General features: G+C 52.6%; 1 protein-coding gene across 3 annotated transcripts; it reads right to left on the bottom strand.

Annotated features, from left to right (window-relative positions):
* Positions 1–884: 884 nt before the first annotated feature.
* PTPRN (protein tyrosine phosphatase receptor type N) lies at positions 885–19,577 on the bottom strand. Of its 3 annotated transcripts, none has more exons than XM_004762838.3 (23): positions 19,288–19,577; positions 17,811–17,861; positions 17,464–17,577; positions 14,292–14,388; positions 13,086–13,347; positions 12,645–12,999; positions 12,073–12,204; positions 11,434–11,468; positions 10,497–10,771; positions 10,191–10,277; positions 9,691–9,770; positions 9,480–9,544; positions 8,542–8,760; positions 7,909–8,109; positions 7,655–7,802; positions 7,420–7,493; positions 7,106–7,183; positions 6,901–7,020; positions 5,799–5,965; positions 2,797–2,850; positions 2,052–2,116; positions 1,781–1,854; positions 885–1,536 (listed from the first exon to the last, which is right to left on the bottom strand). In XM_004762838.3, exons 1-23 carry the CDS (start codon positions 19,400–19,402, stop codon positions 1,465–1,467), a joined length of 2,940 nt encoding a protein of 979 aa, XP_004762895.1. In that variant the 5' UTR covers positions 19,403–19,577; the 3' UTR covers positions 885–1,464. The 3 variants fall into 3 exon arrangements, with proteins under 3 accessions (XP_004762895.1, XP_012917062.1, XP_012917064.1); XM_013061608.2 differs by having other exon boundaries at positions 12,073–12,207; XM_013061610.2 differs by lacking the exon at positions 19,288–19,577 and adding an exon at positions 18,524–19,231 and having other exon boundaries at positions 12,073–12,207.
* Between the last annotated feature and the right edge of the window lie 2,232 nt (positions 19,578–21,809).

A 21,809-nucleotide genomic window follows, 5' to 3' on the forward strand; every position in this document is an offset into this window, starting at 1 on the left:
AAGGCCAGTGTCCAGTCTCAGAGGCCTGCCTCTCCCAGGGGGAGTCGTCCAAGTCCGCCCCACCCAGGGTCCAGGCCCCAAACTTGTCAGGACCCAGACGGGAAAAAGCCAGGGACCTCCTCCTCCCTTATCTCCAGACACCTTCAGAGATGCCCTTCACGGGACAAACAACTTTCCACTGTCAAGCAGAGTGAGGTGGCTCCCTTGTGACTCTCTCTTCCATTCCAGGATAGCTGCCTAGCTTCATGTTCAACAGCCTGTATTGTACTTTTCTCAAAGCAAGGCACCAGCAAGGAAGTTCCTTGAAGAGGAACTTCAAGCCTCTATCTTGAAAGAAAGAATCTGCTGGAAGTTCGTAAAATGTCTGTTTTGCCCACTCTTGGTCTTTGCGATGTCAAACATTGGATCTGAGCCTCAGCAGAGCACAGGTGAGGTGTCGGGTTCCTGTGGTCTGCTCCGAGGTCCGTTTGCTCCCTGTGCCAGGCAGGTGGCAGTAACCCCCTGTTGTTTACATGAAGGGACAGCCTTGGCAAGGTTAAGTGTTCCTAATTCCCACATTGCTCCAGGCCCACGTCTCTTTTTGCCTAATTTCTGTGTCCACCACCTTTGTCCGAGGATGCCTCCTGACATGCACATGAGGAGGACATGGGACCCTCCGAGGAGGAGGGTTGGGAGAGGGGGAGGAAGTGCCCCTGCCCCCAGGTGGATGGATGCCTATTGTGATGTCTCACAGGCCTGGTGTACAGGCTGCTACCGGAGTCTGGCTAGTTTTGCTTGTGGTGTGCCAGGTGCTTGGCCTGCATGAGATTCCTTATCCTGGGGCTGAAGGGCACAAAGAGATGGAGTCTGGAAGCAGAGACGACACAAAAGTGTAGGAGTCCGGGTTGCAGCTGCACACACGACACACTAACTTTAATTCACATTGATACAAAAGTAGATTTTTCTAGAAATGTTCTCTTGTGCCAGAGGGCAAGAGTGGAGTGGCACGTGGCAGGAGGGCAGGGGAGGAGGCCCTAGGGAGGCAGGGAAGGCAGGGGCCAGAGCGCGGGCCACAGAGGCAGGGCGGCAGGCAGCGGGGGATGGGCAAGCAAGGAGACGGGCCCTCCTCGGGGCAGTCTGCGCGGACATCCCGGACATCCGGGGAGCTCTCAGAAGAACGGGAGCTGGGGGGCTGGGGAACTCGGGCAGGAGAAGGCTCTGGGTGGAGGATTTTCCTCTGCTCCTGGCTGGCTGCCAGCAACCCCCCACCCCCAAGCGCCTGCCTCCCAGGGGACTTCCTGGGGGCTCTGACAGGTGAGAGGCTGGGTAGGTTTGCCCCTTCCCACATCCCCTGCTTTACAACTGGCCATGCCCAAGAGGAACCCAGGCGGTGGGGTTGGGGGAAAGGAGGGGTACACAGAGAGATGCTCACACAGGCAAAGAGGGAGCAGAGGCTGGTCTGCCCACGGAGGGGCCCCAGGGGTCTCACTGGGGCAGGGCCTTGAGGATGGCGTTCACCTCCTCCGCCACAGCTGTCAGCGCAAATTCAAACTGGTCCTGGCGAAGGGCAGGAGAGAGAATGTCATGGAGAGGACTGACCTCTGCTCTTGCCCTGTGACGGGAGGAGGGGGCTGTGGGGAGGGGGGGCTTTTGGGCAGGGGAGCGAGGGAGGTCACTTGGGCGAGGGGGGAGTCCTCCTGGGGCAGGTGGGGGCAGGTGGGGGCAGGTGGGGGAGGCAGGCTGTTGCCAGTCTCCCTGGGCGAGGCTGGCAGCTCAGGTCAGTGCGGGGAGGAACAGTCACCTTCGAGCGGACAAGGCCAGGCCGTTGGTCACGGACGTGCTCCAGGGTGGCAGCGATGTCGATCTCCTTTACTCCTGGAGATTGGAGAGGGCACAGGGTTTGCCCAGAGGACAGGACCCAGAAAGCCTGGAGCGCCCTGGGCTGGGAGGCTTGGAGGACTGGGCAGAGCCTGGGGGTGTGATAACTGGTCCCTCCAGGAGCTCCCAGGAGCCTGGGTGCTGGGATGGCTCATCGGGGGCAGGGCTGCGGGCGCTGTGGGGAAGGTCCTCACCTTTTGCCATGCGGTTCAGTACCATGTCAATAAGGATGTAAGTGCCAGTCCTTCCTGCACCATCGCTGAAACAGGAGAGGATGACAGGCTCCGCTCAGGACCCAGCAGAAAGGGGGAGGGGTAGAGGAGACAGGGAGGCTCTTGGGGTGGGGAAGACACTGGTGGGGCCAGTAGGCATGGTTGAGGAGGCATCAGTCAGAACCCCGGGGGGCCCCTGGGAATTGGGCCTTGAGTGGGGGGCCTGTGAGCCATGGGGTGTCACTTGGGTAGTGGTCCAGCCTAAAAGGAGAGCCCTGGCTCAGTCTTAAGGTGAAATCAGCTGGGGCAGAGGCGGGATAAGAATGGTCCTTTCCAGCCTCTGGGCAGGCTTTTGTTCAGCAATCTTTTGGTGTAAATGGTCAGAGGGTAAATATCCTCAACTTTGTGTGCGACATACAGAGAGTCTCTGTCACATGTTCTTTTTTACTTTTCTTCAACCATTTAAAAATGTGAACACCATTCTTAGCTCATGGGCCATTAAAAAGCAAAAACAAAAACAGATGGCATGTTGAACTTGGCCCATGGGCTATTGTTGGCCAGCATCCAGGGGTCAGGCAGGCAGCATGCATGGGAGATGTGCCCAGGGAGGAGGACCAGAGAGAGGGGTGGCAATCAGGAATGCCCCACCTCAGGACCCTCTGGCCTGGGCTGTCCTGGCCCCTGTGACCCCACCCCCCACCCCCGCCCCCAGCCCATCCGCACGCACCTGCAGTGCACAATGATGGGGCAGGAGCGGCCCCGGTAGCACTTGTTCACTTTCCTGCAACAAGAAGTGGGTGTGAGGGGGGGCACCAGCACACACCTGGGGGCTGTTTTTCTTCTTGTTCTCCCCATGTGCCCAGGGCAGAGGAGGGAAGAGAGCTGGAGAAATGAATCAGGGCAGGAGGCAAAGAACCAGGATGATGTGGGTGGCCCTGGGCTTGCCTTGTCACTTAATGAGCTTGATGCCCAAGTGACGCACCTGGGAACAACAGACTTGGCCTCTTTGAGCCTCAGTTTTCTTGTCTGTAAAATGAGGGTGTAATAATAGTAACCTACTTCTTAGGATTCTTACCATGATTGCATGAGATAATCCATGTAAAGAATTAAGTGTGAGGTTTGACATACCTTAGGTGCTCAATAAATGGTAGTACTATTAATGATACTACATAATATTAATAGCCACCTCTGCTAAAAGTCCAGGGAGAATAGGCTTTCTGGTGACTTCAAGGGTGTTAATCTCATCACATTCCTGCTCTGTCCCTCTGCCCTCCTTTACAACTGCCCAGGCTGTTCCCCTCCCCACTCGGGCTCCTGGTGGTCCTCACTAGCAATGAGGTCGGGTAGCCCTAGGCACAAAATTTCTTTCACAAAGGGAAGACAATCTTCTGCTCTGAATGTTATACAGCTGTCTGTCTCCCTGAATCAGCCTCATCCCAGCACAGGTGTTCTGTGGTTGGGTCATATTTAGACTTGGGGTCCACTTGGACCTCAGACTCTTTTCTGTTACACTGACAGTTGCCCTCTCAGCAGGGAGCAGAGGATTTCTCCCTTCCTCAGTGGCCTAGTCTAACCTGCTCTTGTCCCTTATGACTTTCCTCCTTTGAGAATTACTTGCAGAATCCTGATACCCCCCAGGGGGCCAGGACCAGGGAGGACCACCTGAAGAGTTATTAGATTGTTTCAGGGGAAGCTTGGAATTTAAGGATCTACCATTGAGACTCCCCCAGACTTGCAAGGGCCAGGTGACTCTGAATGATTTTACCGGTATCCACATGGTTTTCTAGCAAGTTGGCTCACGTGTTAGAGAGCTGGGGTTGAACAGAAGTATCTGCAGTAGCTCCCAATCATCTAATAATAATGACAGTGAATCATATCTAGAATTCATTGAGCCTTTCCTATGCGCCAGGCACTTAAACAAGATTTTACAGACTTTGTCCCACTGACTCTTGTAACAACCCCTGAAGTAGGGGTCATCATCCCCATTTCACAGGTAAGAAAAACAGAAATCAAGCAACTTGTTCAGAGTCACTTTTTAGCACTTAAAAAAAAATGAGTTTGCCGTTCCTCTATGTAGCCCTCCAAACCATATTTATTAAGCAGCAGTTAATTTGTTCTGGGTGTCTGCTGCCAACTGTGTTTACACCATTCTGGCCTAAAGCAAAGAAATGTAATCTTTTAGCTTACCTGTGCAGTCTTAAAAATGGTCCATGCACTAATTCTATACGGATTTTTTAAACGTGGAAAGCAAGAAATAACTCTACGACCCCTGGCATTGTTTTTGAGGACCCAGGGGCTCAGGCTCCAGGGAGCCCAGTGAGAAACCATCATCCAGAGGCTCAGACACTATCCCCAGCGGGGGCGCCTGGCTGGCTCAGCAGAAAAAGCATGCGATCTTGGGGTCCTCAGTTCGAGCCCCAGGTTGGGTGTAGAGATCACTTAAATAAACTTGAAAAAAGGAAAGAAAGAAAGAAAAGAAAAGAAAGAAAAGAAACTATCCCCAGCTTCTCCCCTCAGCTCTGCTCCTCTGCTCTCTGTCCAGCACCTGGAGACCTCGGGCCAGCCTGGCAAGAGGCAGAGAAGCAGGAGGAGGCTGCAGTGTGGGCGAGGGGGAAGACTGGGGATGCCGGAGGACTGGCCTGGTGGGTGTTTTGTTGTCAGAACAGGGAAAGGCCCCTAGTTAGCTTCCTGCCCAGCCGCCACCTGCTCTACTGAGTCCCTAGTAATCCTGAGATCCTCCCAACTGTCTTGGATAGTGTTTGTCTCCTCAGAGTCCCCCCACCCACCAGCTCTCCCAGCAGACTTCAGGGGGGGGCCCCAGGGCCCACAAGTCCTGATTAGATTGTCCTGTCCATGCAGCGGCCACGCCTTCCAATGATCACTTTTGTGACTATGCAACTGGAGAGAGAACACTAGCTGCAGATCACAAAAATGACACTGGCAGCCGTGAGAGGGAGAGAGAGACAGAGGAGAGGGTTAGGACAGAAGGACAGAGTGGGGAGACAGACAGAGGGAGGGAAAGACAGAGAGAAGGCAGGGAGGTGGAGAAGGCGGGAAGAGAGGGGACAGAACAGCGGAGAGATGCAGGACCGGAGACATGGAGAGAAAACAGACTCAGAGACAATGGGAGAGACAAAGAGCTGAGCGGGGAGGCAGGGGAAGGGGAGAGAGAGGAAAAGGAAGGAAAGAAGGCCGGGGGAGAAATAACAGAGGCAAAGAAACAGCGAGGGAGAAAGGACAGATGGGCAGGAGGGAGTGAGATGAGGGGACAGCAGACACACGGAATATGCTGGAGATCGCAAGAGCGGCCCTGGAGGCGACGAACAGGAGAGACGGGAGCCGGGACCCAGGAGAGGGAGAGCAGGCGAGAAGAAGGGAGCTTGAACTCAGGTGAGCCCTTCTTGGGGGCGGGGGTAATGGAGGAGCCAGAAACGGGGAGGCAGGGAGAGAAAAGGGGCGAGGGGGACTCAGCAGGCAGAACAGCGGAGCGAGAGCAGCGCGGGAGCGGGAGCGCAGGGGTGGAGGGATGCGCGCAGCCAGCCAGAGCATCCGTCCGGGCTTGCGGGGTCTGGAAGGGGGCGGCTGGAGGTCAGAGGCGGAGGCTCCAGGTCAGCCTGGAGCGCCCGCCTCACAAGACCGGGGCCCCCAGGAAGAGTGGTGGGATGGGGGGACGCCCAGCTCCCGGGCCCCCGCTCGCGCGCTGCTCTCTCCCCGCGCTCCCTCCCTCACCTGCGGAAGTCCAGCAGCGGCCGGGTGGACGCCGGAGTGCCCTCTGCCGGCCAGCTGAGGAAGTGGAACTGCGTGAGCGTGCGCGTCTCCTGGGTCTGCACGTTCTTCAGGTAGAAGCTGCGCACCAGGAAGTCCTCGCACCAGATGTGCTCGGACACCAGGTTCACCTGCCGAGGAGCCAGCCGGGTCTGAGGACGGCAGCGCCTCTCCAGATCCTCCCCAGCCTCCGGGGCCGGCTCAAACTCTCCATCCTCCTGGAAGCTTACCCAACCGCCCGCTGCTACTGCCCCAGTTCTCCCCAGGATCCCCAGTTGTCTGCGTCACTTATTGGCTGCTCAGGACAACGAGTGGCTTTTCCACCCGGACACAGCCTCTGTGGGCGTCTTGAGGCCAGAGTTCCTCTTTCCTCTTCCTCAGCCTAACACAGTGTCTGTGCTACACACACCATCAACCTGGATGAGATTCTATATTTTTATTCATTGTTTTTCTTTAACCATGAGCAACATCAATTTTAAAAAGCAGCTTTAAAAAAAAAGACTGCTGGGTGCTCATCGGATGATGAAAAACTACTATTCGCTATTCGGTGCTCCCTTGGTGAGGAGAAGCTTGTTGTCTCTTAGTGTCTCCTGCTTTATAGGGGGTCACCTTCCATGGAGCAGGAATCTGTTCCTCTTTCCTCGGCTCTGCCTCTTCCCAGTACCCCCTCCCCCAATACCTATCTTCTCTCCTAATGAAAAAAGTTTGTTTCTATTCTATTTGTGACTGGTGGTTCTTTCTTTCCTGGCTTTGGAAACTCAGCGCTAAGTGAGGCTCAATTAACGTAGGTCTTAATGTTGGTCTTCGGTTTTACTTCTCTTCCCCATCTCATACACTCTTGGCTCCCGGCTTCTTACCTCGGTTTTGGTTGTTTTATAGTTTTATTTCTGTACCTTTCATGATAGGTCCCTACAGATGCTTCCTGGCCCTGACTGGACACACACATGTAAACATATAGTACATGTACATGTGTGTGCATATATGCATATACAATTCATACATGTATGAATGGTTCACCATCCACTCTCTCCATTCCCTCGTCCCCCTGCCATGGGGTTTTGCTGACCTCATATACGTGGTAGAGGGAGGACCCCTCATCTGGCCAGTAGCGGTCACACTGCTTGACACCATCCTCCACCAGTGGGGTCAGCATGACAATGACGGTGCAGCCACTCTCCCACACCATCTAGGGACAGAGATTCCACTCTAACCTTTCCAGCTCCCCTCAAGGACCACTGGTCCCTGGAGAAGCCCTCCTTCCAAGAACTCACCTGCCAGAAGTCTGCGATGGTATGGGACAGCGGGCCCTGGGTGGCTATGTAGGCTGGCATCCGAGGGTCGTGCTCAATCTGCGGCAGGGGAGACACGTCATGAGCCAGAATGGGAAATACTGCTATGGAGAGGCTTGGTCAAAGGGAGTGGGTCAGGATCTGGGAGAGCTTGAAAAATCCCCATTTCCATGCTGGGATATCAGGCCCCATAATTCCAGGACATCAGATGGCATGGACAGTGACCATGAGGAAATGGAGTTTCCAGGCAGGATAAAAATGGGGCGGAGGAGGGGGCTGGAGCTAGAGCCACTTACAATGGGGCTGGCATTGATGTAATCACTCCGAGAAGGGCTGCTCTCCACCTTCAGCTTGATGCGCGCGTGATCATCTGCACAGACCCCACATCCCATCTCAGGTGCCCCTCCAGTTACTGGGGTCCTGGTACCCCTGCCACTTGGCCGGAGCCCGGAGCCTGGCCCTTCCCCCAAGCCCTCCAGAGCTCCCTGCAGAGAGAGGGCTGGGCCAGGCTGACCAGCAGGACTCACTCACAGGGCAGAAAGTCAGGGTGGCGGTTCTTTTTGACGTTGCCCTCCCCCTGGGCTGCGGCACAGGTGTTGGGCTCCGCCTGGTAGGCGCACAGGGCCTGCCACTCCTTGGCCAGGCGGTCCCGGTTCCGCAGGTGGTCCTCCATGTACGCCTGCAGGGATACCGCAGCCTGCCTTGGCCCACACTCCCCGGCCAGCCTCTTCCAGCATCCCGGCCCTTCACCCACCCTGGGCCCCGGGCCCCGGGCCCGTCCTGACCAGAATCATGTGTCCCGTGGAGATGTCCATGTTGGCCTGGGCGGGCTCCTCGCACCAGGACGGTGTGCTGCTGTGGGAGCTGGGGCTGGCCTGGGCCGCGTCACTAAACTGGGAAGACACGCTGCTCACCCGAGAAGGCTCCGGGGGACCCTCTGCCCGGCTGAACAGGGACTTTGTGGCCATGTGCTGGCGGCACAAGTCCTGCAGAAGAAAGATCAGGCAGGGCCCCAGAGCCCCCCAAACCCTTTCAGCAGCGTCCTGGATTCCATTGCAGGCTCCTCCCTGACTGATTCTGTATGAAACCCCTCAGGGAGAGAGGAGGAGGCTCTGCTGCCAGGGCCCTCATTCTTTTCCAGGCTGTTCTGTTTGTGGGGTGCCTCTGACAAGTTCAGAGATGGGAATGGGATCCCAGAAGTGTGGCCCCAGGAAGAACTTTAGGGAGCATCTGCTCCCAATTCCCACCCATTCAAGATGCCCCCACAACACCGCAGCTTGGGTTTCTGTAACCCCAGCTGGGCTACTCCCAAGGATGGGTGCCTAACCTCCATCCAACACCCCACCCTCACCCTGTGTGAGACCCAGACTCCCAATCCCCTCTACTCCCTCTCATCCACAAGCTTTTGGGCCACACACCTGGTACTCGAAGGTGGTGTCACCATGGGCCCCCTCGGGCCCCAGGGCTGCCAGGCGCTCCTTGTCCCGCTGCCGTGCATGCTGTCGCACACACAAGGCCACTGCCAGAGCCACCAGCAGCCCGGCCACGCCCGCCAGGGCCACCACAGTGAGCAGCACGGAGCGCATGGGAGATGTGCTGCGGGCTGGTCGGGGAAGGACAGCAGCTGCCTCCTCCCTCTGTGGGAGCAAGACTAGAATCAAGGAGGGCAGTGGCAGGAGGTATTTAGGAGCTGTTCCTCAACCCCTGCCCCCCACCCCGAGGCCGCAATCCCTGCTAGGGTACTTCCAAGGGCAAAGCTGATAGGGCAAGGGCATGGTGGCTCAGGCAGAAGCGCTCATTTAGACCCAAGACCTTCCTTCTCAAGCCCCATCGGACAACTGAACCACACAGCACTGCCTGAAACTTAGTGGATGACCCCACCAGGAGTTTTTGCAAAAATGAATGTAGAGAAGTTTGGAGAGTCCCAAGGAATGGCATAGTAGAAAGTAAGGCAATAGGGTTGCAGAATAGAAATATATATTGAGTTTAATGTCCTTACTGCATTGGGTTTTCCCTTGGAATTTAGAAACTTTGTTCCAGAAGGCTATGGACACCTCAGGTGGTGTTTCCAAGCTGGAGGCCTTCCTATGGAAGGGTCGTGCCCTTGAGGAGGAGGGGGAGGAGGAGGAAGGGCAAGGAGAGGGAGGAGGAAGCTGAAGGGGCGGAGGAGCAGCAGCCACTGAGGCCATCTGCTGGCCAGAAAAAGAACTGCAAGGGGAGGGCAGCTTTGGTAAAGCTGGTGGGCCCACCAAGTAGGAGAGGTTTCAGCTCTGGTTTTCCTAACAAGTTTGCCCCCATCTGTTGTGGGCAATGGTAGCCCTCTGGGGTTTCAGCTGATTCTTCATTTAGCTCATACCTGTCCCACTCCTGTCTGCAAGATCTGGAGCCCTGTCTGTGCTTCCAGTTCCGACTTCACCAGCCCTGCAGGGAAGATGTGGGTCAGACTCTCTCCAGCTCCGGGTGGTCTCCATAGGGCCCATGTGTGTTGGGAATATTTCAAGGGGGGCATCAGCCACAGGCCTGGGTATGTCCTACTAACGCTGGGGCTGGGACCGGGCAGTATTTACCAGCTTGATGGGTCACATCGGCCAAAGACAGGTTCTGTTCATTGTGTCGGATGCGGAAGGTGAGGGCCGGTCCCACCACACTGCCAAACAGGAGCTACATTACTGCCTCACCCATCACAGACCCCAGACTGTTAACAGAGAGGCCAGCTTTGGCCTTCTCCCCATGAGAGGATGAAGCCGAGGCCAAACAGTGATGCCTTACAGGAATATTGGAGAGGAATGCTGGATGAGGCCAGCATCGTGTGTGTGTGTGTGTGTGTGTGTGTGTGTGTGAGAGACCATGGGCCCCCTCGGGCCCCATGGCTTCCAGGCGCTCCTCGTCCTGCTGCCGCACACACAAGGTGTGTGTATTGTGGGGGGCAACTTCAATGCAGCTGGGACCCCACCGTGGCCACTTACCCGAGACTTTGTCTTCCCTTCCTTCCCCAAGCCCCTCCAGCCACCTCTCCCCTCAAGGCACCTTCTAGATCCTTTCTGCCCCAGCTAGATACCAGCCCCACCTGATATTGATGAAGCTGCCTGAGGACACGTGCACATGTTCAGCGAGGATCTCCAGCAGCTTCACTCCTGCAGCCAGACTCAGGGGCCTGAAGGTGGGGAGAAGGGAGAGAAAGGCAAGTAGGGATCCTCTTGGCCACTTTCTTGAAACAAGCTACCTCCAGGGGTGCAGAGAAGCCCACCCCCTGTCCACTTCACATCTGGATTTCTGCTCTCTGCTTCTTGCCAGGCAGGCCTGCCCCTATAACATACCCTCCTCAGGGGATGGGAGGGGGGGCTGGAAGGCTTCCCCAGGCTGAAACCCTTACTTCTGGTCAGTGACAATGTAGCCATACTCCTCTGCTGATGGCTGAGCTGACGGCTGCCTCGCTGCTGGGGGCTGGCTCTGGCCCAGGGGACTTTTCTTCTCCAGCAGGACAGGTGTGGCAAGTTGGGTAGCAGCTTTGGGGGACTCGGAGGATCCAGAGCTCAGCACCTGCTGGGCTTTATTGGGAGTGGGGCTGGCAGTGGGGTATTCAGGCAGGGAGGGCGTAGGGGGTGGAGGCTCCACTGTGTTTTCACCCTGCACCTGCTCCTCTGTTGTCTGTTTAGAAGAGAGGATAGAGATGTGGTCTCTGGATAGTATAGGGGGTGGGGGGATGGGAATCTGAGGTCCCTAAAGAGGACCTTGGGACTTGTTTCTTTCTAATCCCCAGGGCCCAAGGCAGCACTGGGCACATAGAGGTTACCCAGAAAAGTGAGTCAGCTGGATGGATGAATGAATGAATGCATAAAGGATTAAATGAGTGCAACATGGTCAGTAATGATCCACAGGATGGAGCTGGAGTAGGGAGACCCTCTGGAGTGAGGGGAGGTGGTGTTAGGAGAGATGAAGGCAGGCAGTGATTTTTAGACTTCTGTTTAGCCACAAAAATCTCAGAAGTCACACGTGTGGAAAAGATAGAGCTCTTCGGGCTACAGGGAGGGTCAGGAGCCTGCGTGTAACTCCCCTCTTCACCTAAGGATCCTCAGAGCAGGATCTGAAATGACTGTAGTGAAAAAAAGCAGCGAATTGAGAATTCCAGCTTCTAGACCCAGCTCTGCCATCAGCTTGAGGTGAGCTTAAGGGAAGGACATGTGGTCTCTGGGCCAATGAGGAGAGTTGGAAGATACAGATCTGGGTCCCAAGGCTGAGGTTTAGATTCTGACAAGGGGCAGGGGGGTGCTGCTAGGGGCACTGAGAGTCAGGGAGGTGCCCAAACTCACTTTCTTGATGTCGGCTCCAACATTCACAACTGCTCCTGTAGAGACAGGAAAAACAAGACTCTGGGCAAAGGGCCAAGGTGAAGGTCTCCCCAACATAGGTAGGAGAAAGAGCCAGCGGCCCTGAGCCTGTTGCACTTGCTGTGGCCTCTTTGCCCTCAGTCAGTGACCCAGTCCTGTCTTTGGTCTCATCCTAAGCATGGTCTCATGCCTGTTTGCTTCTACCTGATGATTGTTTCCTCAGCTCTTTCTGGAGCTATTGGCCACACTTGTCAAAATTATTCGTTGTTCAGTCCTCTCCCCGCCCATCAATTACTGGCTTCAGTTGGCATTGGCCACTTCCTTCGAGGCTGTTATCAACCACTCACCTTCCCTGGTGCCTCCTAATCGCTGCTCATACCCCCTGCTGGCTTCTTCTTCCATTACTCCCATCCTCGAGTTCTTTCCCACTCTAACTCAGCTCACCACCCCAGTCCCTTGCTTCCTGCCCTTGGCAGGCAATGACCCTGTGCTCATGTCTCAAAGGAACTCTCTTCTCTGCCCCTGACCTTGCCCTCTAGGCTGCTCCATGTGGTCTTGAAACATAGGGCAAGAGGCCATCATGGAGCTGGTGGTTGCAAGTCTCTGTGCTTGGACACTCACCCAGGTTTCGTCCTGCGCCCTTGGGCAGCAGCTGCAACAGGGTTGAGAGGGTGGAGAGCTGCTCAGGGATCAGCTGACGCAGCTCCACCCCATAGCCCGCCAGCACAGCTGCCAGTCTCTGGAGAGTCACGTCTGCTGGGAGCCAGACACAGAGCTTATGGCGAGATGGTGGCAGTGAGGTGGCGGTGGCAAGATGAACTCGTAGGAGGCATTTGGTGGGGGGAGGGTACTAGCACACTTAAGAGTTTCTTCTCAAACCCTAGGAGACTGATGCCCTCCACCTTCCAGCCCTCATCCACACTTGAGGGGAAAGGCCTTCTTAGGGCCAAGACCACACTTCAGGCCCACCATGAACATCTGGACTCTCCAGCTGAAGAAGAGTTATGCCATCTCCACGCCCCACAGTATCCCCACTGCCTACCTAGTGCCCGGCATAGATCAGGTTGTCAGGAGGGATATTAGTTACATATATAATGACTTTAAGGACAAATTAACAAATGTGTGGGCCGTTGGGAAGGAGCCCCCGAATGCAGCCCCCACAGGAAGGGAACAGATGCTGAGAAGTCTGTTACCTGGCTGCTCTGCTGGAGAAGAAGGCTTCTCCCTGCGACCTTCTTGCCCTTCCTCCTCGTAGCCCTCTGAGGAGTCCTTGGCCCGGCTGCTGCCCCCTTGCTCTGGCAGCCTTGGTGCCCTGGCCCTACTGGGCACTGGCAGCTCCTGGGCCAGGTAGAGAAGCCCTGAGTCCTGGAAGAGTTGACCAGGCGAAGGCCCTGGAGGGTCCCCATAGGAGTGGTCAGAGTGAGCCCCAAAGAGGTCCTTGGAGGCAGTTCTGCTCAAGAGGGTAGACGATTCGGCCTTGGGCAGGGGGCCGACACTGACCATCCCTGGTGAGCCCTCTGAGCCCCGGGAGCCATCGCGGGAGCCAAACTGTGGGGGAATCAGAGATCCAGGTAAAAATCACATATCAGGGCTTAGGGACAGGTTTTGGGGTGAGGCCAGTGTTTAAGGCTCACCTGATGGAACAGGTAGGGCTGCAGCAGGGCGGGTTCATAACTCAGAGCAGGGTGCGGGGCCTGCGGGGGCAGTAGCAGGTGCTCCAAAAGAGGGGGCAGCAGCTCAGCCTGTAGAGGGGAGAGTGGAGAGCCCACCCCAGCTCCACCCCCACCCCCTGGAGGTTGAGGAAGTCGGTGCTGGGCTGCAGGGGTAGAGCCAGTAGGGATGCCCTGCAAGAGCAGCTCCCCGGCAGGACCAGGTCTCCTGGGCACCAAGCCAGATCTGGAGAAGAAAGCAAAGTGTATGTGTGTGTGTTGGTTGTGTGGAGCAAGGGCATACAGAGCCTACAGGAGGCAGAGAGGATGGGACCAGACAGGCTCAGCGGTTGAGAGTAAACTTTAGAGTACACGTGACCTCTTACAAAATGAGCTAGCCTCAGGGGAAGAGAGAGTAGCATGGGGAAGGGCCAGAGGGCCAAGCCTGGGCACAGGTCATTGCCTCCCCGGGAAGCATGCGCAGGTCCCTGAAACACAGCGGGGGAGGTTAGGGTTGTGTGAGACGAGGAATGGGGGAAAGAATGGCTGCAGGGAAAGGCAGCCACGTGCCCCTATAGATAAACTGGGGCTGCAGTTTGCCCCCTTCCTCCTGTATTCGTGTCCCCACATCTGGCTCTCTAAGTGTGCATTCAAACACTCAGTTCAAACATTCAGTACCATCCCCCCTACTGTCCTACTGTACTCTGCCTTTTTCATCCTGCTAGCATCATCGGAGCCCCATGGCCCTCGCTGACCTTCCTCTGCTTACAGGGTCTGAACAATGCCTTCAGAGGCCCCAACTGCAGAAAGACGATGGTCTCTGCACATACACTTCCACATAGTAATGAAAGGGAACATTAAACATTTTCCGTATGATAAAATTCTCATTTGTCTCATACTGACCCCTTTGATGTTTCTTTTAGATTATGAAAATGTCCAAGTTTTTCAAAACTTTTTCCCCCATTTTGCTGGATCCCTGGGGGTGAGCTCAGCTCATACTGAGCACGTGAACATGTCAGATGACCACTCTTGAACCTCTTAAACCCATGCCTGAGGCTCCTGACCTTGGCGCCCACTGTCGGTCTGTCGGTCACTATGTGACATTTTGCTGGATCTTCCCTCTGTCGGTCAGGACAAGACCACAGACCCACCAGCCTTGCCACATTAGAGCTGTTGAAAAAGGATGCCTACCTGTCCCTTGGGCGGGGCTCTGGGGGATGAAGCCTGGGTATGCGTTCCATCTCCTGGGAGATCACATACTGGGTCAGATCATCGTGCCAGGACAATCCTGTCAGGAGACAGGATAGGGTGAGGTTGGCTCAGGAGAGTCTGAGAGCCCAGTAACAGGGACCAGTAGAAACCAAAACCGCACTCCCTAGCCTGTAGTGCATTGAGTTTGGCAGAGCAGAGGGGCAGTGGAGGTGGTCCAGAGACCTGGTGGGTGATCTGAGCTGTCCCCTTCCCACACTCAGGTACAGATTTTGAAGTCAGACTGCCGCCAGTGAGACTATGTTTGAATCTTCTGCGGTTTACTCATTGTGCAACTTTGGGCAAATTGCTAAACCTGTCTGAACCTCAATTCTCTCATCTGTAAAATAGGGGTTTATACCTCCTAAGACTGTGACAAGTGACCCAATGTAACATGGTAAGAATAGTACCTGTCACATAGTGAACTTTAAAGAGCTGTTATCATCATCATCATCATCATCATCATCATCACTTCTTTTTGTTGATCTTGAACCTTACTTTTCTTTGTAAAGTGGGAATAATTACATACTTCGTGGGGCTATTGTGAAGATCAAGTACAATCAGAGAAATGAAAGTGCTTACAAAGTCCTAAAGCACTATACACATTTTAAACATTCACCACCTCCACCACCATCAGTCATCTTATGACTCTTTCCTTTCATGAAATCACTCTCAGGAAGATTAGTTACCTATTCTTAAGACATAATCTCCCACTCTCCACCTCCATTCCTTCTTTCCTGCTTCTGAGTTAACAGTCTGTACCATTCCTAACTCATATCCTAAGACTGACTAGTATCGGGCGCCTGGGTGGCTCAGTGGGTTAAGCCGCTGCCTTAGGCTCAGGTCATGATCTCAGGGTCCTGGGATCGAGTCCCACATCGGGCTCTCTGCTCAGCAGGGAGCCTGTTTCCCTCTCTCTCTCTGCCTGCCTCTCCGTCTACTTGTGATTTCTCTCTGTCAAATAAATAAATAAATAAAATCTTTAAAAAAAAAAAAAAAAGACTGACTAGTATCCACACCTGCCATGTCGCCTCTGGACATTAGAGAACTCATCCTATCCAAGGCCAATTCCTCCACCTGAGCACTGGATTTCACCCCTTACTACCTGCTAAAGAACATCTCTGCAATTTCTCCCCATTTCCTACATGATCATTTTCCTCTGTTCTCTACTGAATTATTCCCTTTAGCATAGAAACATGATGGAATTCTTTTCATCTTAAAAAGTTACTGCATGACCCCACATTCCTCTCCAGTGATCACACCATTTCTTTCCTTTTCTTTGCAGCAAGACTCCTTGAAGTTACCTCTACTGGCTGTATCCAGTTCTTTCCTCTCCTTCCCTCCTCACCTACTCTATTCAGGATTTTATTCCCACCTATTCTACCAAAACGATTTTCATCCAAATCACCAGTGACTTCTGCTTATCTAAAGCCAGTGGCCAATTCGTCAATCTCATCTTACTTCACTCACCATCATTGTTTGACACTGTTGATCACCCCTTCCTCTGCAATACACTTCCACTTGGCTTCTAGGACACCAAACATTCTTGTTTTTCCTCCTACCTCTGTGGCTCCCCCTTCTCAGCTCCCTTGTTGGTTCCTCTCCTTGTCCTGGTCCTCTTAATATTATAATTCCCTAGACTTCTTCTTCGTATACACTAAAACATTTGGTTATCTCATCTACCTCATGGGTTTAACTGCCATTAATATGCCAAAAAATTCCAAATTCCTGTCTCTACTCCAGAATCCTCCATCTCTCTTTCAAAATAGAATCTCATACTTTCAACTTCCCACTCTATTGGAATGAACATCTTAAATTTAGTATATTCAGAACTGAACACCCCCTTCCCCAGGTTGGTCCTTTTGCATAGCTAATGACATCTTCATTAACCCAGTTATTCAGGCAATAAAACCTGGTGTCATCCTTAACACTTCCCTTTCTTTCACAGCACTGTCCAGTATTTCATGAAGTTACACTACTTTTAAAATATATGCAGAATTCTGTCATTCCTTTCCACCCCCCTGCAACCACCTGACCCATACCATGTTCATCTCTCACATGAGTTATTGTGGTGGCTTTTAACAATCTCCCTGCTTCTACCCTTGACTCACTTCTTTATATCATTGACAGGAACAAGCATGATTCTGCACCTCTATGCTCAAAATCTTGTCCTAGGTTCTTCTTTTACTCAGAGTAAGGACAACATCCATCCATACATTCTGTTAGAAGTCCCTGCGATGATCTGCATCCCTTCCCTCAACACCCATGTGACTGCATCTTCCATTTTTCCTCTCTATCACTCCTCTACAGCCAGACCATAGAGATGTTCTCCATGGTATTCCTCAAACTTGTGCTCCTGCTTTAGTACAGGTTTTTGTTCTAGCTCTTTGATCAGGTTGAAACATTGCCACCAGATAAACTTCTGGAAAACACTTCCACTTTTGATGTCTTTGTTCAAATTTCATAGTCTCAATAAGGTTTACCTTGACCACTAAATTTGATACTGAAGCTTTCTACCCCACCATATCTGCCCCTTTATCATGCTGTAATATTTTGTTTTTTTTTTTCATGACACTTATCACTTTATAACATAGTATGTATATCTTTTCTAACTTATATATTGTATTCCCCTTATGCCCCAAAATGTAAGTCCCAGTAGACGGAGACCTTTGTCTGTTTTATTCCCTGATACATCCCAAGCACTTAAAACTAAGCTTGCCATGTAGTAAATACTCAATAAATAGTTGTTGAAAGAGTGAATTTGATGAGTGGAGGGGTTCTCCTGGCTGAGGACTCCAGAATTCATGGTTTTGGAGCACTCAGACAGTGGGTCAGTTCTAAGGAGATGGATGCTGGCCTCTTCCAGTGGCTCCTTCTGTGGAGGCCCCCTCTAGACTCCTCCAAAGAGTCTAAGTGTGAACAGCCCCTCTCTCTGGCTCTACCCCCATTCCTGTCTTTCCCCCTTCTCCAGCAAGGTCTAGGAAGGTAAGGTTCTAGAAGTAGGTGTGATAAGAATGTTTCATAAAGAGAAATTCTTGAGTCAGGTGGCCCCTCACTTTCCCACCCTTATCTAACAAAGCCCCCGTGTCTTCCCTTCAGTGCAGCTAGACCTCACCTTGGGACATGAGCTGTCGGAGCACACTTTGTAAGCGCTGAAGAACTGGGGAGGTGACTTGCAAAAGGGGCCGGGCCTGCCCCACTCCCACCTGGCACTGTCCAAACAAGCCATCTAAGAGCACAAAAGTAGTGTCAGCAGGAGGCTCGGACAAGAGGTTTTCCAAAGTCCAGGTTGCAAATGGGCATCACTCTCTCCATCTCCTCTCTTGACTTCAGAGAACTCTGCTCCTTCAGGCCATTCCCTTTTCCCCAAGACTGGTACTCCTTCCCCCTTCCAGGCCTCCCATGCACTTCTTTCTTACTGTGTCCCCTGTCTGGTAAATCTTATGCCCAGGCCTCACTCACCCTGAATACAGACTTCAAGGTGAGAGCAGAGTCTGCGGTCAAACAGACAGCCTGTAGAGGGAAAAGGGAGCAGAAGCTCAGACACCCCCACACACACAGAATGGTCAGGGGATGGACATGCTGGGGAAGGGGGTTAACAGATGGGGTCCATTCTTTCATCCTAAGAAAGGCTTTCAGCTGGGGGAGGCGGGGTGAGTAGGGAAGAAGCACAGGATCTGAGAGTCTGGATCTTTTCCTTGAAAGCCTCAGTTTGCTTAATTGAGTGATGGGGAGAAGGCTTGCAGGTGTAGGGAGTAGTAGAGGATCAAATACTCCTACTCTCATAGAATTACTATGGGGGGAATTTGGGGCCAAATTCTGAGGAAAACGGGACTTTGCTCCCCAAATCTCCAAAAGCATTTTAACTATGATGAGCTAGGGCTCAAAAAGATGGAAACCCTAACACACCTTCCTGCCATGTGGGAAAGGGGTACGGCTGAGGTGTCTCTAAAGCAAGGCTCCCCACACTGTCCCTACAGTCAGCGCCCCCACCAACCGCCAGCGCTGTCCTCGGTGCTGAACTCTGAATCTGGCACCGCCGAGGGCTACCTAGCCTGGAAGCAGTTATGGGGGAGGGAAGGTTGCTAGGGTCAGGAGTCTCCACAAGACCTGAACCCTCCGCCGTTCCAGACTTCATTTACCACCCTACCATCCCACAGCGCCACAGGAAGTACCTTGCATGGGCTTCCAACGCAGGTGGGAAAGGAGGGTGTCAGATGATGAGGCTGTGCCCCTTCCTCCACGCGCCCCACCACCCCACCCTCCCCCGGCCCATGAGTCAGCGCTGACTGTCTCTGTCCGCTCTGATGTGAGTCAGCACAGGCCTGGCTGTGGGGAGGGGGAGAGGAAAGGACCCTTCTCTCTTCACCCTCTTTTGCCGCCTCCCCGAGCCTTCCTCCTCTTACTGGCGATCTGATAGCAGTAATCTGCCTTTCAAAGCTTCAAGAGAAACCCTGGCCCCTCCTTCGGCCTGATCCTCTCCTGGGAACTGGGACCCCCCATGCTCGTGTCCCCAACTCCTCCTGCTCGGACATCAGGGCTCTCTCTTCCTACCCCTCCTTCCCACCCCCATTCCCTCAGCGCGTCATCACTTCTTTGGCGCCTCAGCGCGACTTCTCCCGTGGCCTTGTAGCCAGTCTCTAAGCCCTTCTGTCCATATGCACCCCCATTCTTCCTCCCAAACCCGCAATCTTGCCCTGAGCCTGCTTCTCTTAGGTCCCGCCCCCGTATTCCCAGCCCCACCTCCAGGCCTACGCCCCTTTCCTCTCAGACGCCCTCTCATCTTCCTCACCAACCAGTGCTAGCCCCTACCCTACTCCAGACACATATTTTACCTGAGCTTGCTACCTTCATGACACCCCTCCCCATCCCCCACCGAGTTTTGCTCCCAGCACCACACTCCACCCCCCCAACCCCACCCCCCTCATTTCCTCCTGACCGTGGGCACTAATGGCGCTGCAGCCTCCCGGGCGGCTGCTCAGCAGCAGGAGGCAGAGGAGCACCCGGAGACCCCCGGATCCCCCGGGACCCCCGGGCCGCCGCGGGCGCCGCATCTTTCCGGGCTCCGCGCGCTAGCTCCCCTGCCACGACCGCAGCGACGCTGGCCGAAGCCAGCCACAGGGGCCGAGGCGGGGCCTGCCACTCCCCACCCACCTACGAGGCGGGGTCTATACGCCCCTCTCGCGGCAGCTCGGCCAACCCTGGGCTGGTGGTGACGGCATCTCCACCCCCGGGTCTTACGCTTATTTGCGTCATACGTGGCGTAAGAGCTCTGGCTTACGGAGGTGCCAACCCACAGCTGTTCTCCACCAAATAGTAGGCGCTTCGCTAGAATTTCCACTTGGCCCCACCCCCTTTTGACATATGCTTCTCCCCAAGGACTACCACCTCTATCACCCAATCCCAAGGTTGGAGAAAAGGGCTACAGTTGGGTGGGGGCCAGGAAATAAATGTGAGTTGGCTGGTGTAAGCCCTAGGATGAGCTTAAAAGTGAGCAGAATAGGTACTGTTACGCATCTCACTTGATGGTACCGGTATCATCCTTAACAGCGGGGATGGTTTTGCGTGTGTGCCTGGATTCCAGCTCTAGCAATGCCACCTACTAGGAGTGTAACTTTGGGCAAGTTGCTTAACCTCTCTGCGCCCAAATCCCTCATCTGTAAAATAGATGTGCTAATAATTCCTACCTCACAAGGTGGTTGTGAGGATTCCACGAGTTAAACTCATCTGGCTCACTTACAACAATGACTGCACTGGCGCATACTCAACACATAACACAGATTCGCATTCGTTATTAGCCTTGACTCTCTTTTCTTTTAACCTCTTCCACCTCAAGCCTATCTATATCTTATGGTTTCTACCTGCAAAATGGATCTCTCCATTTCTTTCCTCCTTATTCTCTACTTTATCTAAACCACTGTGCTCTTTCATTGCAAATAGTACTGTAATCATCTAACTATCTTTTGCTTTCACTCTTCACACCCAATAAGCTAGGGAGTGAGCTTTCTAAAGCTCAAATTTGATCACTTTATTCTCTTATTTTCCATTAAAAATTTTTCAAAATACAAGAAAAGATAGGGTGCATAGTAAATACTCATATACTCATCATCTAGACTTAACAGTTATTGCTATTTTGTGAAATCTGCTTCTTTTAAAAAGTCAATTATAGACATCATATTTCCCTTATAAGTGTTTCAATATGCATCTCCAAGAAGTAAGGCTATTTTCCTACATAGTCCAAATGCTGTTATGACAGCTAACAAAATTTACAATAACTCTCTAATATCATTTAATGCTCAGTTCATATTCAAATTCTCAGCTTGTTTCCAAAAATGTCTTTTTCCATCTGTTTTGTTCAGAATAGGAGTAAAAAAAAAAAAGGAGTCAAAGACGACCATTGCATGTGGTTATGTTTCTTAATTCTCTTTAAATTAACATATACCCCCCCCCCATTTTTGGCATTGTCTTGTTGAATAGACCAGGTTAGCTTTTCTTTTTTTTTTTTTTTTTAAGATTTTATTTATTTATTTGACAGAGATTACAAGTAGGCAGCGAGGCAGGCAGAGAGAGAGGAGGAAGCAGGCTCCCTGCAGAGCAGAGAGTCCGATGCTGGACTTGATCCCAGGAGCCTGGGATCACCACCTGAGCCAAAGGAAGAGGCTTTAACCCACTGAGCCACCCAGCACCCCCCCAAGGTTAGTTTTTCCTTACAACTCCCCACCTTCTGAATTGGTCTGATAGTTTCCATATGATAGTTTTCCCAGCATTTCCCCTGTGTATATCCTATATATTCCCTGCATTTACTGTAAACTAGAAGTTATATCTCAAATCTTGATTGGAGGCACCTGGGTGGCTCAGTCATTAGGTGTCTGCCTTAGGTTGGGGTCATGATCCCAGGATCCAGGGATCACCCTGCATCAGGCTTCCTGCTCCGTGGGAAGCCTACTTGTTCCTCTTCCACTCTTCCTGCTTGTGTTCCCTCTCTCACTGTGTCTTTTTCTGTCAAAGAAATAAATAGAAAATCTTAAATAAACAAATAAATAATAAATATTGATTGGATCAAGTTAAACAGTTTTTAAGTAAAATGTTTTATAGGTGATGCTTATGCCTTCAATTGTCATTTCAGGAAAGGGGTAATGTCTGCCTGTCATACTCTTAGTGATGTTAAAATTGATCACTGGTTTAAGATAAAGACAGATCACTGTATGTAAAATTGTGTTTCCCTCTAGTGACTAATATGTAATCCATGGGATGATATTTTGGCACTGTGAAAATATTTAGTTCCCATCAACTTTTCACCTAATGGATTTGCTATTCCTTGATGGTCCTCAACTAAATTATTTCATTAGAGGCTACTAAATAGTGACTTTTCTAATTCTATCATTCCTTTAAAATTTATTAGCTGATATTGTTTTATAAAGAAGTCTCTTCATCAACTGGAGTTATTTACCCTGAAATACA

The sequence above is a fragment of the Mustela putorius genome, unplaced genomic scaffold (genome assembly GCF_011764305.1).
Source record: "Mustela putorius furo isolate JIRA1106 unplaced genomic scaffold, ASM1176430v1.1 tig00000275_pilon_pilon_pilon, whole genome shotgun sequence".
In the NCBI taxonomy this organism is placed as follows: Eukaryota; Metazoa; Chordata; class Mammalia; order Carnivora; family Mustelidae; genus Mustela; species Mustela putorius.